This window comes from Trichechus manatus, unplaced genomic scaffold (genome assembly GCF_000243295.1).
Source record: "Trichechus manatus latirostris isolate Lorelei unplaced genomic scaffold, TriManLat1.0 scaffold00017, whole genome shotgun sequence".
NCBI classification, from domain to species: domain Eukaryota; kingdom Metazoa; phylum Chordata; class Mammalia; order Sirenia; family Trichechidae; genus Trichechus; species Trichechus manatus.
In genome coordinates this window covers 890,054-907,726 of record NW_004443953.1, presented here as the reverse complement: position 1 = coordinate 907,726, position 17,673 = coordinate 890,054, and the positions used below count along the sequence as shown (strand labels likewise).

Genomic DNA, 17,673 nt, shown 5'->3' with positions numbered 1-17,673 from the left:
CCTAAGAATTATGTGGGACTGTATCAAGAGGAATAACCTACAAATGATTGGAGTACCAGAACAGGGGGAGATAACAGAAAATACAGAGAGAATTGTTGAAGATTTGTTAGCAGAAAACTTTCTTGATATCGTGAAAGATGATATCTATCCAAGATGCTCATCCCCACATAAGGTAAATCCCAAAAGAAAGTCACCAAGACACATTCAAACTTGCCAAAACCAAAGATAAAGAGAGAATTTTAAGAGTGGCTAGGGTTAAACGAAAAGTTATCTACAAAGGAGAGTCAATAAGAATAATTTTGGACTAAGCAGAAACCATGCACGCAAGAAGGTAATGGAACAACATATATAAAAGCCTTGAAGGAAACAAACTGCCAGCCAAGAATTATATATCCAGCAAAACTGTCTCTCAAATATGATGGTGAAATTAAGGCATTTCCAGATAAACAGAAATTTAGGGAATTTGCAAAAACCAAACCAAAATTACAAGAAATACTAAAGGGAGTCCTCTAGTTAGAAAATCAGTAGCAGCAGATAACAACCCAAGACTAGAACACAGCACAGAGCAACCAGATATCAACTGAGATAGAGAAGTCACAAAAATAAATCAAAGCTAAAATACTGAAAATAGGGAAAGTCAAAGTATCTCTATTTGCAGATGATATGATCTTATACACAGGAAACAAGAAAACTACTGGAACTAATAGAAGATTTCAACAAAGTTTCAGGATACAAGATAAACATACAAAAATCAGTTGGATTCCTTTAAACCAACAAAGAGAACCTCGAAGAAGAAATCACCAAATCAATACCATTTACAATAGCCCCCAAGAGATAAAATACTTAGGAATAAATCTAACCAGAGACATAAAAGACCTATACAATGAAAACTACAAGACATACTGCAAGAAACCGAAAGAGACCTGCTTAATTGGAAAAACATACCTTGCTCATGGATAGGTAGACTCAATATTGTGAATATGTCAGTTCTACCCAAAGCGATCTATAGATACAGTGCAATCCGGATCCAAATTCCACCGGCATTTTTTAATGAAATGGCGAAACAAGTCACCAACTTCATATGGAAAGGGAAGAGGCCCCGAATAAGTACAGCATTACTCAAGAAGAAGAACAAAGTGGGAGGCCTCACACTACCTGATTTTAGAACCTATTATACCGCCACAGTAGTCAAAACAGCCTGGTACTAGTACTGCAACAGGTACATAGACCAATGGAACAGACTTGAGAATCCAGACATAAATTCATCCACCTATGAGCAGCTGATATTTGACCAAGGCCCAAAGTCCATTAACTGGGGAAAAGACAGTCTCTTTAGCAAATGGAGCTGGCATAACTGGATATCCATCTGCAAAACACTGAAATAAGACCCATACCTCACACCATGCACAAAACTAACTCAAAATGGATCAAAGACTTAAATATAAAATCAAAAACGAAAAAGATCATGGAAGAAAAATTAGGGAAAACACTAGGAGCCCTAATACATGGCATAACCACATTACGAACCATAAGTAACAATGCACAAGCACCAGAAGAGAGATTAGATAACTGGGAGCTCCTAAAAATCAAACACTTATGCTCATCAAAAGACTTCACCAAGAGAGTCAAAAGACAGCCTACAGACTGGGAAAAAATTTTTGGCTATGACAAATCCAATCAGCGTCTGATCTCTAAAATCTACAAGATACTGCAAAACCTCAACAACAAAAAGACAAGTAATCCAATTAAAAAGTGGGCAAAGGATATGAACAGATACTTTGCCAAAGAAGATATTCAGGCGGGTAACAGACCCATGAAGAAATGCTCACGATCATTAGCCATTAGAGAAATGCAGATCAAAACTACAATGAGGTATCATATCACCCCAACAAAGCTAGCATTAATCCAAGAAACACAAAATAATAAATGCTGGAGAGGTTGTGGAGAGACTGGAACACTTATACAAGGTTGGTGGAAATGTAAAATGGTACAGCCACTTTGGAAATCGATCTGGCACTTCCTTAAAAAGCCAGAAATAGAAGTACCATACGATCCAGCTATCCTGCTCCTTGGAATATTCCTAGAGAAATAAGAGCCATCACATGAGTAGATACATGCACACCCATGTTCATTGCAGCACTGTTCACAATAGCAAAAAGACGGAAACAACCTAGGTGCCCACCAATGGACAAATGGATAAATAAATTATGGTATATCCACACAATGGAATACTACGCAACAGTAAAGAACAACAATGAAGCTGTGAAACGTCTTATAACATGGAGGAATCTGGAGGGCAGTATGCTGAGTGAATTTAGTCAGTCACATAAGGACAAATATTGTATAAGACCACTATTATAAGAACTCAAGAAATGGTTTAAACACTGAAGAATACATTCTGTGATGATTATGAGGGTGGGAAGGGAAGGTGAGGGTTATTTACTAACTAGATAGTAGATAAGAATTATCTTAGGTGAAAGGAAGGACAACACACACTACAGGCGAAGTCAGCACAACTGGACTAAACCAAAGCTAAGAAGTTTCCTGAATACAGTCAAACACTTTGAGGGACAGAGTAGCAGGGGTAGAGGTCTGGGGACCATGCTTTCAGGGGATATCTAGGTCAATTGGCATAACAAAGCTTATTAAGAAAATGTTCTGCATCCTACTTTGGTGAGTGGCATCTGGGGTCTTAAAAGCTAGTGAGCAGTCATCTAAGATGCATCATTGGTCCCAACCATCTGGAGTAAAGGAGAATGAAGAACACCAAAGACACAAAGAAAGTAATAGCCCAAGAGACAGAAAGGGCCACATAAACCAGAAACTTCAGAGCCTGAGACCAGAAGAACTAGATGGTACCCGGCTGCCAACAATGACCACCCTGACAGGGAACACAACAGAGAGTCCCTGATGGAGCAGGAGAAAGGTGGGGTACAGTACTCAAATTCTAGTAGGAAGACTAGACTTTATGGTCTGGCTGGAGGAACCCCAGAAAGCATGACCCCTGGATTCTCTATCAGCCCAGAACTAAAACAATTTCCAAGGCCAACTCTCTAGACAGGGATTGTACTGGACTGTGGGACATAAGGTGATACTCGTGAGGAGTGTGCCTCTTAGCTCAAGTAGATACAAGAGACTAAATGGGCAGCTTCTGTCCGGAGGTGAGATGGGAAGGCAGAGAGGGTTAGGAGCTGGTTGAATGGACATGGGGAATCAGGGGTGGAAAGGAGGAGTGTGCTGTCACAGTATGCAGAGAGCTATTAGGGTCACATAACAATGTATGTATAAATTTTTGTATGGGAGACTAACTTGAAATGTAAACTTCATTTAAACTACAACAATAAAAATAAATAAGTTTTATTTTTCAGTTTTGTAATGATCTCCCCCATTGGTCATACATCAAATGAATTAATTTTTCTTAGAAGTATATGAAATTGAAAAGGAAAAGAGTAAACATATAAAAGGGTATGTGGATATATATATGTGTTTGCGTGCTGTATGAAACAAAAGATGTAGTAACCTATTGTGTTTAAATTAATTTTTTTGTTTACAATAATTGTTTTAAATTTCAAAAGAGAGTCTGTAAGAAATTGAAATGATTTTTCATAATGTAAGACATCAGTGATATTTCTGTGTTTTGCAATAGAAATGTTAATTACAAGAATTTATTTTAATAATGGACTGTCTAGTTCCAAATTACTAACAGAAATGAAAATATTTGTGTCCTTATTGTATGGCAATTCTAGGTAATCTAAAACTAGAATATTATTTTTTTAAAATTTGGATAGATTATATATTTGAAGAAAAATTTATTTTTTAAGAGTCTCGAGAAAGAAGACTGTTGTTCGCTAGCTCTTTGGCTTGGAAAGAAATCCTACACTGGAAATTTTGATTTATAAGTCACTACTTAGTTGTTTTTTCTCTCTTGGAACTTACTTCCTCCATATTCTAAAAAGTTGCTTCAGTTGTGCTCTTATAAAATAGTTTGCATCTCATTCATACACTTACTCATTTTAGTGTGTTACAGATGCTTACGGAATCACATAACAAATAATAAATAACATTCATCTAAACGTGGCTGTGCAGTTATCTCCCTGTGAAGCACAATAGTGAATTCCTTAATTGTTAGAGCCCATGAAATGTCTCTCCTTACTGACATAGCCAGGGCTGTACTGACATCTACTAAGAATGTGCCACATCATTCTCTTTGATCTGGTTACTATGAAAATTTTCTGAGTGGTGTCAGTGATTAACCTTTGATAGCTGGAATAGTTATTGTCAGATAAGTTATGCTGCAGGAGGTATGAAGATCCTGCATTCTTCCATTCAGTAAACATAGGTTGACCTGCTATGTCCTGGACGTGGTGCTAGGCTTTGGGGGTCTATGGATACATATAATTCCTGCCTTTGAGAGGCTCAGAGTGAGCTAGAGGAGGCACATGTAAAGAAATTACATCATAATTGTGCCATAATTGTGGTATCCTGTATGGAGAACAAACTATCTAGTAGCCCTAGAAGGTAAGAAAATATTTCGGAAGAGGTAAAGCTTTTCATTGATTCCTGAAGGATTGGCTAGTTATCCTTAGAAAAGCAAATAAACTAGATAAGGTGTTTTTCTACATATCTAACATAACTATGTTTTCTAAAGACTTTATTAAAAACATAATTAAATAATGATCTATAAGTACCTACGTTGGTTTTTTGATTTGTTTTTATTTTTGCAAAATGCTGTGAAGCAAAGGGGATAGAATAGAGACAGAGCTGAATAAGATTATTTGATTGATGTGAGATAAAAATTAAATAATTGACTGGGTTTCTATTATTAAGGAATAGAAAGTATGGAAATCTAATCAGATAATTCTTACTATTTTGTTTCTAGCTAACAGTTTCATGTATCTCACAATTGTATATTATCTATATGTCTATTTGGCCTTTTTTGTAGGTTATTCTTTTTTTGAAAAAAGGATTGAGCTCAAGAACATTGCTTTATTGTGAGGATTTACTCTGCCTGTTATTTTCTTTTATTTGTAAGAATTAAGGATTGAGTGAATTTCCTCATTGTCCTGACACATCTTTTTAAAATGTCATGCTCCAGGGTAAACTGATTTCTCTATGATCTACAGAAAAATTTCCACTGACATAACAGAATGATTATTTATCTCCCCACATGTTCAAACTGCTTTAGGGTTATTTTCTTCACAAGACTTAGTATTGATCCACATTTTAAAGGCAACTAAATAAGGAATGAATTGTCTTCACAAAATAGCTAGAAACATTACTTTAACTGATGATTTTGTTTTAATCATTTTTGAAACATTTGCAGAAAACTAATGGTGAGAAGCCCATCTTGGACTGATTTGCATAGAAGGACTGCTCTTTATTTTAAGAAATTAAGATGAAATCCCTTCTTTTCTTTTTGGCTATGAATCTTTCAAACTTCTACAGATACATAGATTTAAGTATATTGTGGGAGAAAAACAAACCAATTATTGATGGATTACTCACAGAATAGTCTAATTTTAATCTTTTGAATTGAATGAAAAATGTTCACTATATTAAATATAATGAAATCTCAACTGCTTATATTTACATATGTATTTCTTGTCAAGCTGAAGTTTGTGTGAACTTGAAGTAACCTGCTCTTAAGAAATATTCTTATATTTTCAGATCCACCATTAGCTTCATTGAAAAACTGCCACAAATAATCTCCCAGTTTAAATATAATTGGTCAGTAACGTGTCCCTACACACACTTCCTGCATTTCTACCTGTGCTGGGTAGTTTTCTCACTTCACATTGATGAAATGCTGCAGCTTTGGCAGGAAAGGTGACTTTAGAGTCTATATTCATCACTAAAATGGGAGATAAATGTTCATACTTTGAAGAAAACATTGTCAGTGATACAAATTGAGGCAGTATATTTATAATGTATATTCGTAATTTCCTATAAGATATCAGAAACTTAGTTTAAGCACATAATCAACCACTTGATTATCTATACCATTTGAAGGCGATAATGTAGTATTTAGAAATCATCATATTGTCTTTCAGCAGATATACCCCTTTGGCCCATTGTTAGGTATATTGCTGGGTACAGAGTTGTTGTTGTTAGGTGCCATCAAGTCATTTTCGACTCATAGCCACTCCATGTAACAGAGGAGAACTACCTGATAGGGTTTTCTAGGCTGTAATCATTACTACAGCAGATTGCTGCTAGTCTTTCAGCAATCCTGCTGAGCCACTGGATGGGTTCAAACCACCACCCTTTCAGTTAGTAGCCTAGCCCTTAACCATTGTACTACCAGGACTCCATGGGTAAAGTGTAGTCAGGCAATAATTATTTGGTCAGGGAATGAATGAGTAGTTAGGCTATATTTGGTTAATAATTTGCATTTCTTCTTTGCATACACACGTGGTAATGGTAAAGTTTATCAGGTGTGTTAAGTAGAGTGGGAGCAAAACTTTCCATGAAAATTAACATTGTAGAATAATCATAATAGTTTACTTATTGAGTACTTATTCTATGCCAGGCACTGAGCTAAATCCTTCATATAAATTATACCCTTTAATTCACAACAGTCTTATGAGTTAGTCTTATTATTATTTTCGCTATTTTAGATTTGGAAAAAACTGGGCACAGAGAACTTTAAGTGCTAGAGGGGAGTCCCTCAGATCTTTCTCTAGAGGGCGAGCATATTGCCGTTTTAGGATCGCTGAAGTGAGACTTTATGTAATAAAATTAACAATGTCTGTTATTCAAAAGGGGGCCCTGGTGGTGCGATGATTAAAGCCCTTGGCTGTTAACCAACAGGTTGGCAATTTGAACTCACCAGCTGCTCTGTGGGAGAAAGATGGGGCAGTCTGCTTCCATAAAGATTGCAGCCTAGGAAACACTATGAGGCAGTTCTTCTCTGTCCTATAAGATTTCTATTAATCAGAATTGACTAGACGGCAGTGGGTTATTATTCAAAAATATGAATTTTATCTTGTGAGAGATGATTTTTAAAATGATTATGTAAAAACAAGAGTACTGTCTTTTAAAAGAATTCTTTTAGTAAAATAAAATAATACTGGGGCATAAAAAAGCCACATTTTTTAGTTACTAAAAATAAGTAATATAATATCTGAGTTTATTTAGCTAGTCTCCTTTATATTGTTTTTAGTCCATGAGAACCCTATAATACTATTTTGCTGCAGACTCGAATTAGGGTTAAGATTACGCTATCCTAGTCCTTTTCCAGTGGGGTTACTAAATCCTAAAAAGATTTCAGCATTAATTTAATTTTTATCTATAGTGTGGTCTCTTAGAAGGGAACTATGAGGATGATACTGAGTTAAATACAGAGAAGTTTGCATTTCATCTTGAATCTTTCTTTTTATGGGAGTTGATTTTAAATAATTTACATAATTTAAATTTTTCTTTTCTGGATCCTTGCATGAGCCGAAGTGAATGTGCCCATCTCTTGGAATACAGAGAGGGTTTGACAGCAAGGCACAGTGAGAGCTAGAGGTGGATCGCTCGGCAGAGCGATGATCCCTGACAGGCAGCAGGAGGCACTGTCAGGAATGGCATGCAGATGCAGCCGACACTTCTAGAACCTGTCTTTCACATTCATTTTGTTGCACCTGAAAGACTAAGTAGGTATGCTATTGTATGTGTTTTTCGGGGGATAGTGGTAGAAATATACGTATTTTCAAAGATAGCATTTTAATGAAAACAACTGTAGGGTGGCCCAGTGGTTAAAGTGCTAGGCTGCTAACTGAAAAGTTGGCAGCCCGAACCCACCGGCCGATCCATGGAAGAAAGATGTGGCAATCTACTTCTGTAAGGATTTACAGCCTTGGAAACCCTATGGGGCAGTTCTACTCTATCCTATAGGGTTGCTATGAGTTGGAATTGACTGTACAGCAATGGGTTTTAGGGTAGTTTAACAGCTAGATAATTGATTGTTGTGTTAACTGTCAAAACAACTTCTTGCAAAACAGAAGTATGAAAAAAGTAACTAGTGTGTTCATGGCAGTTTAGAGTTAATAAAGGATGTTTATATTAATCTCATTGTTCCTCAACAATCCTGTGAAAAAAAGGAAATTGAATCCCAGAGCTGTGAAGTGATTTTGCCCAAATCACATTCTAGTAAGTAGTGGAATGGATTTGAACACAGGTCTTTAGAGTTAAAATCAATTTCTCTTTGTACCACATTACCTCTTTAACATAGTGGAGACTTGTATTTTGCTATGATGCTGAACAGGTTTCAGTGGAGCTTCCAGACTCAGACTAGGAAGAAAGACCTGGCAACCTACCTCCAAAAAATTCAGCCTATTAAAACTCTGTGGATCACAAAGATGCAATCCTATTGTACTTGGGTTCGCCCTGAGTCAGGGCCAACTCAATGGCAGCTAACAACAATAATATTTATAAAGTAGATTAAATAAGTAGACAAAAGAGATCTGGAATGTTCAAACTTGACATTTTTTCCTCTTTTTTATCATTTTGGTAATGACATCAGAATTATGTGATTTTCTGGTAAAATAAAAGAGTATTTTAACTCCAAACCTCCGTGATAGTCCTAGCATGTGACAATGTTCCAGACCTCAGTAAACGTCCTAGCGTATGACAGTATTCCAAACTGATAATTTAATAAAGGAGAAAAAAAACTTCATTTACATAATAATTTGCTTTTATTTGTTTTCCATTCTAAACCTTAAAAACAAAACTTTTAAAACCTTTTTATTTTATATCTGTTTCCTTTCTGTTATATAATATCAATAATATATTATGTTAATGATACAAATAACACAAACATACATATATATATATGAAATGGATTTTTCTTTGTAGTTTGAAAAATTCCTGATTTTTAGCACTTCATTACCTGTTATTAAAACTTTTGTATTCCACATTGTTTCTTTTCCAAACTATTATTAGTTTGTTATAGGGTAATATGGATGGTGCCTCGCAAACCATAATATGCTCATTACACCATGTTGTTTTTATCCTCCCTGCTTGCTGTTCATTCTCAGTGTGAAAAATCATAGCATATCAGTGACAGGAGGTCTGGATTTCAGGCAGAATTTTGTAATTATTCCCACTGAGGCTCTGTCAATAGGATTAAAATAAAGATTCTGGATCTGTCCATCCCAGATGAGGTCAGCACTTTGAGCAGTGGGTGTACTATTTCTACAAGCTGTGCTTTCCCCTTTGTATTATGGAAGAATAGATATTAATATTACACAAATATTTGAAAGCTCCTATGGAAACAGACTGGCTTTGCCTGAATTAAGTAAAATTTCCATCTGCAATAAATAAAATAATGGCATTCATTAGAATCCCTAACTATATATGTATGTAGATTCTACAATAATATTAAAGCTCAGAAAGTTTCAATTACAGAACAATCCACTTATAGTTCATAATTAATAAACTCTTTGCAGCTGCATAACTGGCCCGGAAACATCTGCAGAGCTTCATATTTTACACACATACACATAATTTCTTCAAAAAAAAGTTCAGTTGTGCTTTAAATCACAGGTCTGGAAATGTAGTAAGACCTTGAGGAAGCAGAGTCTATTTGGGGAAGGGGATAGGGAAAAAAGAAAACCAGCCCTTGTCTGGCAAAGTCATGTGGGTTAAAGTAATAATATTTAAGGCCTCCTCAGATATTTAATTACAACTATTTTTATATATCAAAAAACCTCCCCTAAATGTAAGGTTGATATGGATAAAAAGGAGCCCTGGTGGCACAGTGGTTAAGAGCTTGGCTGCTGACCAAAAGGTTGGCAGTTCGAATTCCCCAGCCACTCCTTGGAAACTCTGTGGGGCAGTTCTACTATGTCCTAAAGGGCCAGTATGAGTCAGAATTGACTCAACAGCAGTGAGGTTTTTTTTGGTTTTGATAGATAAAAAATTATTTTAGGTTATAAAATTACTGCTCCACAGATTAAAGTGAATGCATCAGATAAGTTATTATTTATGAGACTCTAAAAATGTACCCCAAATGAACACATGTACAAAAGAGTATAGTGACAATAAATTTTCCAATGGTTTTTTTTGTAATTTATAGTTAGTTTATTAGACCTAAACTCTTATTAAAATAGATGAAGATAGAAAGGCAAATTAATATATTCTAGACAGGTATATTTTTCTGTTTTTTCTTCATGTTTGCCTAATGTTCAGATTTGAAATTCCTTTTTGAAATATATAGCAAATGTATTGAGATATAATTAACATACCATACAATTGACCCATTAAAGTGTACAAGTCAATGATTTTTATATTAGCAGAGTTTTGCATCACCACAGTTTTAGAACATTTTCACCTCCCCTAAAAGAAACCCATAACCATTAGCAGTCACTCCCCATTTTTTCCTCACTGCTCCTAGAGTCTTGGAACCACTAATTTCTTTCTGTAGGTTAGCCTGTTCTGGATATTTCATGTAAATGGAATCATATAATATGTGGTCTTTTGTGACTATATTCTTTACTTAGCATAATTATTTCAGGGTTCACCCATGTTTTAGCATGTATCAGTAAATTATACCTTCTTATTGCCCAATAATATTTTATTGTGTATATATACCACTTCTTAAAATCTATTCCTTATTTGACGGACATTTGGGCATTTCCACTTTTTGAATATTATTATGAATAATTCTATCAGTATTGCTAAGTATAAGTTTTTGTGTGGACGTATGTTTTCATTTCTTTTATGTATATAACTAGGAACGGAATTGCTAGATCATATAGGGGGTAATTTTATGTTTAACCTTTTGAGGAACAGTCAGACCGTGTTTCAGTGCAGCTGCACCATTTTACATTTCCACCAACTGTGTATGAGTTTTCCAATTTCTCCACATCCAAACTAGCACTATTATTATCTGTATTTTTGATAATAGCCATTCTAGTGGATGTGAGTGGTATCTTGGTGTGATTTTGATATGCATTTCTTTGACAGCTAATGATGTCGAGCAGCTTTTTATGTATTTATTGACCTTTGTATATCTTCTATGGAAAAATATCTATTCAGATCCTTGTCCATTTTAATTGGTTGATTAATGGATTTTAATTTTTTTTACCTTTGATTTTTGAAATTCCAATCTATAAAGTTCTCATTAATTTTATGTTGAAGATATTTCATTAATATGGGTTTAGAGATGCTTCTAGTCTTAAAAAACCTAGAATCTCTAGGACAGTGGTTCTCAACACCTAGAAATATAGAGTATGTGTAGGCCCTGATAATGATTCAGTTGGGATGCTGCCCATGCATTTTCAGTGTCTCTAATGTGCATCCATGGATGACAGCAGGGTAGCATATGGCTTATCAGTGCCTCAGTGTCCAGGATAGTGTCAGGTATGTCTGAGATGAAACTTGGGGTTTATGATTTTCAAAAAAAGAGCCCATTAAGAATCAGGAAATTTTTCTTGTATATTTAAGAACTCTAGATTATATGGTGTTTCTGGGATAACTCGTTTGCAGGAGGGAGCCCTTAGAATTTGATCAGACAAGATTTCCCTCAAGCATAGCCCTATAGGTCATAAACATAAAGAACCAGGGCAAGTCTGGGTATCTGCACTCTCATTCAGAAGGAAGAGATTTTGGATTTCATATGATTGCTTGGTTGAAAGAAGTGCAAAGTGTGATCATTTGCTTGTGGCTTTTAGAACAGCCTGTAGGATTTTAGTTTAAGAACACAGAGGAATTTATACCTGCACCCTAACTGTTCACAAACTGCCTCATGAGGCCTGGCATCCCATTGCTTAAATGCTTGACATCCATTGAAGACAACTACGGAAGTACCTAAAGGTTAGGATAATTTAATTGAGTATCATTGTGCGAAGTTTTAATATCAACTTTCTTATACAGTAAAACCTGTGAAAGTTGGAACCTGTGTAAGGTGGAAACTTGTCAGAGAAGGAAAACTCAAATATATCCCACTAAATAGAGAGCAAGAGGAAAGTGGTGACTGCACCCTATCAAAGTAGAAAACTTGTGAGACCCAGAAAAACAAGGCAGTCCCATCAAGTTCCGGCTCTCACAGGTTTCACTGCTGATTGAAATATCTTTGTGTTTAGAATTTAGTTATATATGGGAAGGCTTATTGACTTTTGTGGTTCCTTAAAATAATTTAAGTTTCAATATAGTATTTGAACCAATTTAGTTAGATATATATTCTTATTTAAAATAATTGAAATTAAATATAATAAATCATATTTATTTTATTACAGTAGAAAATATAGCATATATTGTAATACTATACAGCATATTCTAATAAATTTAGTAGATATAGTAGATCATATTGCTACTGTCTAGTATACAGAAGTTTTTTGTGTGTCCTAGATTCCCTTTTTCTTTGGTGGTTTTCTGTTTAAAGAACAGACTAAGTGAAAGCTTGCTTAGTTTATGCAATCTGACAAGATTATAGTTCTTGACTCTAGAATAATGAATTTATGTTATTTTATTCATTAAGGTCCTATGGATTGAAACAACAGTCAAAAGAATCAATCCCAGGCCTTTGTGGTAACAATGAAAAATAGTGTTATTAAAATAATAGGTGAAAGAGTAGTTTTTCAAAAGTAATTAAATGTTTAAAATAAATTGTATATCTCAAATTTTCATCAATACAGTGAAAGACTACTTTTAAAAGAATACTCAGTTAAAAAACCAAATCATTAAAAGATAGGAAATTAAAATGGTATGTTTCTTATTATAACTAATTTTACCATAGTGCACATATTATATTCATTAGATTTTGTTTCAAGTTCAAATACCATTGAACAAATTGAGAAATAAAGCAAAGAAAAAAAATGTGAAGCTCTGCTATTGCACAATTTCTAGAAAGTTACTCTTGTATACTTCATAGTTATGTATAAAGGGAATTTGTCTTTGACTGAGGTATCAGAAGGCATTTACCTTTAAAGATTTTTTCCAGTATGTTCTGGAAAACCAGATGCATTTACCGAGAGCAAAAATTGCTTGGATTTCTTTGTTGCCTTTTTGGAAGCAGTTGGAGAGCTCATCTAATACTTTCTTATGTGGATGACTTCAGATATGCCACTTCTCCCTGATTTATCTCACTGAGTATTTGATCCTCTCTATTTCATGTAGATATCACATCACAGTTTCTAATTTTTAGAGCATCTGTCACTCTCTTTTCAAACTTTTTACCACCCAATTGCCCACTATTACCCTAAGAGATATGGCTTATGTCTTCACATGTTCTTGGCTTTATTCTTAACACCATAGCTCCAAGGATTTTGCACTTATTTGTAATAACTCTAAATTGATAGTCTTCTTAGAGGTTAAATGAAAACTATCTTGTTACAACTTATTATTTTCAATATTAACTGAACTGAGACAGAATATTACTTCAAAGAAAAAATGTTAAGACTTTTATGACCACATTTTTCCGGTAATGCCTCTATCATTATCTGTTTAATAATAGCCACACACGTACTCCATAATTTTGCAGGCATCTTCAGTGCCAAAATGCATGTTGAAATTGGGAATACTTATTTAATATCTCCTCTGTAAGGTATGCTAGGGTATTATTTCATAGTTTTCTAAATTAAAGTAATAGCTTTAAACTATTAACGTGTATAATAAAAGTATAATAGGGACCCATTGAAAATTAATTTTTAGGGATGCTAAAGCCCCTGAGACTATTAAGTAAGTGTCAAACTTTGGCTTATTCAGCAGTAAAGGCTGGTGAAATAGCACACGGCTGAATGTCATCAGTCCTGTGTTTTAAATCCAGCTCTAACCTAGACAAAGTGGAATTATTTCAAGAACAGGTTCCTTTTGCTTCAGATATGTTTTCCCGTCTGTTAAAATGCTAATGGAATTTAACGTAATTTGAAATTGGAGTGATAAGGGTTTTAATTTTTTCTACATTAGGCATCATATGCATTCTATAAATCATGTTAAGTAAAAAAATGCACCTCCTTATTTGTGAGGAAAGTGGGAATAACCCTTTAGTTAAAAGCTTTATTTGCAAAGGGAGAATGAGAATTTCGAGGGACTTCACTTGGTAGTTTGCTACCTACTAATACTGGAAGTCTTGAAAGCTCAGAGGCTAACCCTAACCAGAGGGACGGCAGTTTGAATCCACCAGCCACTGCTTGGAAAACCTATGGGGCAGTTCTGTAGGGCTGCTATGAGTCAGAATCAACTCAACTGCAACAATTTTTTTTTTTTACTTAGTAGATACAAAATCATGTTGCCATTGTGTCCCCTGTCTCCTCCCTGCTCACTAACCGACCCTTCATTTAAAAAGCAAGTAAATATACATATAAATACATAATGTCATTAAAGATTTTCAGGACACATCTCTCTCTCCCTCTCTCTCTCTCTGTCTCTCAGGACACTTCTCTCTCTCTGTTTTTACTTTTAATGCTTGTGAGTAAAGCATCATATATTCTATTGTGTGGGATATTGTCTCTGAGATGCCTATAAAGTAACAAATCATAGGCTGTGCTCTTTGAGTTACAGATAATATATGGATCAAGATATGTGAATACTTAAACTATTCCTAAGGTTCATAAAAAAGAATTTTCATTCTGAGAAATCCATGCTAAATCCTTTAACCTACCAGGTAACCATTTTTTTAGGTGACAAGATCGTATTTTCAGAAATGCTTTAAAGTGTTATGTTTTTGTTTCATTATCATGTAATCAATGTCATTGTTCTCTCTGTGCCTTCTATTTATAACTTCTACTAAAAACCTGAAGATGCTTTAAACTTCTTTGTTATCTAGTATGTTTGCAAGTGCTTTCTACCAGAAAAGCTGATTGGCTTCTGAGGGCAATAGTGAATCATATTTTAACAAAGAGATGATTAAAATTCTGTTTAAATATTCATTTATCTCACCATATAGCTATCTCTGACTGTTTACCTATCTATCATCTGTCTGTCTATCTATTGCAATATAATATTGCTTTAAGTCTGTAAGTTACCTAAAATACTCATCTTTCATTTGAAACTCAAAAGATGATTTTGGTGAAATTTCAATTATATCAGAATTATGCATTATACATTCAGCATGCGAAAAAAAGTAAAGGCTCAACTTCTTTCTGAGAATATACCATCTCAGTAAGTTAGACTTGCTGATTTTTTCCCTAACAGTGAACATATAATTTTCTGAACAATGCTCAAGTTGAGGGCATAAAAATAAATTTGAAAATAAGAAATTAAAAATTAAAATTGAATTCATATTAAATATTCACTAATATTTATTTATGGATATGGTTTATCTATTGGGTTAAATTTTAAGTCACTAAAATTTAAATAGGTACTCATGTACTTCTTATTAAGAATATGTTGGATGTATTCAATATATTCAATGTACGATACCATCAGCCTAAATAACTTATAGTGGTATTCAATTATGGACGCGAAACTTTGCAATTACTGATTCCAACTGCATGTGCAAGTTGTTGTATCTTTTTTGTTTTTTATTATTTTGTTTTAAAAATAGTAGTACCATAAAATTGGGTTATTGATAGTCACTAAAACAAATATTTTATCATAAAGAGCTTGTTTTTCCACAAATCGGATTGCATATTTTCTCTTTGCTATGTATTACTAAAATTAAAATAATAAAATTTTATTTACTCTCATGTTCCTATTTTCACTTTTTTTTTTTCTCTTTTACCTACACAGCCTGTGGCCGTGGGTTCTACAAATCTTCCTCTCAAGATCTTCAGTGCTCTCGTTGCCCAACTCACAGTTTTTCTGATAAAGAAGGCTCCTCAAGATGTGAATGTGAAGATGGGTATTATAGAGCTCCATCTGACCCTCCGTATGTGGCTTGCACAAGTAAGTTCTTAAGAAAATGAAGTAAAGAAGAACTTCCCCATCCCTTCCACTCATTTGTAACATTGTAGCATCCTTGAAATAGGTATTGAGTTTGCAAATACATTCTCAGTCTTACTTAAATTTTCTTAAAATTTTCCATGAACTGTCTGTCTAGGTTAAACAATACTATAAAACAGATATATCTTAGATCATCTTCAGTGTAATTCTTGTGTCTGCAAAATCAAGATACATTTTAATAACATTTTTACATGTATATAAATAAAATGTAAAAATTATTGGAGTCTTGCATGGATATGAAGTGTGATTAAAAAGTAATGGCTTCTGGATTAAAATTCCAACAGTAAATTGAGCAAGAGTCTTGGTGCTTCAATTAATGAATTTTGAAAGACCCAAGGAGCCCTGGTAGTGCAGTGGTTAAGCGATCGGCTGCTAACCAAAAGGTTGGTAGCTCAGATCCACCAGCTGCTCCTTGGAAACCCTATGGGGCAGTCCTGCTCTGCCCTATAGGGTCGCTATGAGTCAGCATTGACTCGATGGCAGTGGGTTTGGTTTTTTGAGAGATCCAAATCCAAAGCCAACCCCAGACACTACTATAAATAATTACTGAGTACACTAAGAATGAATAAATGTATTCTCTGTTATATGTTTAAAGGAAAAGTATTTTAAAACAACTGCACAACTGTTTGTTTTAGGTGTATTAACTGTTATTTTTTAATTACTTGCAAAAAAAAGTAGCTAAAGACTATGGCAAAAGTACAAACAGTTGCTATCCTGTTTTGGTTTTTACATATTAAATGGAAAATAAATAAAGCCTCTTGCCAAGTAAATTCAAGAAGGCTTTTATATGGCCTCTTTAGTAAAGGTAATTAAATGTTTTATGTGAAAGAAAGCATTTCAACTAGTTTTCTCTTTGGTAATTGAGCTACTAGCTTAATGCCTCACACCGATCCTTTCTTTACTTTTGTGTTATTTCTATTTTTGCTTGTTTGCTTATTTTATTATTATTATTATTTGTTTCCAAAGGACCTCCATCTGCACCACAGAACCTCATTTTTAACATCAACCAAACCACAGTAAGCTTGGAATGGAGTCCTCCTGCAGACAATGGGGGAAGAAACGATGTGACCTACAGAATATTGTGTAAGCGGTGCAGTTGGGAACAGGGTGAATGTGTTCCTTGTGGGAGTAACATTGGATACATGCCCCAGCAGACTGGATTAGAGGATAACTATGTCACTGTCATGGACCTACTAGCCCATGCTAACTATACTTTTGAAGTTGAAGCTGTAAATGGAGTTTCTGACTTAAGCCGGTCCCAGAGGCTCTTTGCGGCTGTCAGTATCACCACTGGTCAAGCAGGTATGTTTTTGTGTTTGTCTTCACTGAGTGAATAATGCGCCAGCATAAGTGAGATGTCTCCCTTGAATATTTAACTTGTCTATACAGAACATGATCATTCTAGCTCGTTGTTGCTTACTGACACCTTCAACTTTTCTTTGTTATTTCTCCTGTTGCCTGTTAAACCATTACTATACTCATTAACATCTCCTCCAAGGTTCTGGCAGGAGAAATAAAAGGAGATGAATTGTGAATCAGTTAAGACTGATGTAAAACAAGTAATTCTGTTGAAAGATGTAGAGAAGGAGGAGAGGTAAAATATTGGAAAAATGAGGTATAGGAAATTTCTCACTTTTGTGTGTGTGTGTGTGTGTATGGTACATGTTCATAACCGTTATCTGCACATACTTAAGAATAATGAAAAAGTTGGCTGCACAGTCTTAGTATTACCCAATTTTTACTACATAGAATATGATCTTTGTAATATGTGGTAAGTCTGCATTTACATTTGCATGAAGGAATTTT

General features: G+C 34.6%; 1 protein-coding gene across 4 annotated transcripts in view; it reads left to right on the top strand.

The window, feature by feature from the left end:
- The window catches only part of EPHA7 (EPH receptor A7), a 222,564-nt gene that overhangs the window by 57,913 nt on the left and 146,978 nt on the right, over positions 1 to 17,673 (top strand). For all 4 annotated transcript variants that reach the window (XM_004372402.2, XM_004372401.1, XM_012554410.1 and 1 more), the window contains exons 4-5: positions 15,655 to 15,810; positions 16,834 to 17,169. In XM_004372402.2, coding sequence (XP_004372459.1) covers positions 15,655 to 15,810; positions 16,834 to 17,169 — 492 coding nt within the window. The remainder of the gene's footprint in view (positions 1 to 15,654; positions 15,811 to 16,833; positions 17,170 to 17,673) is intronic.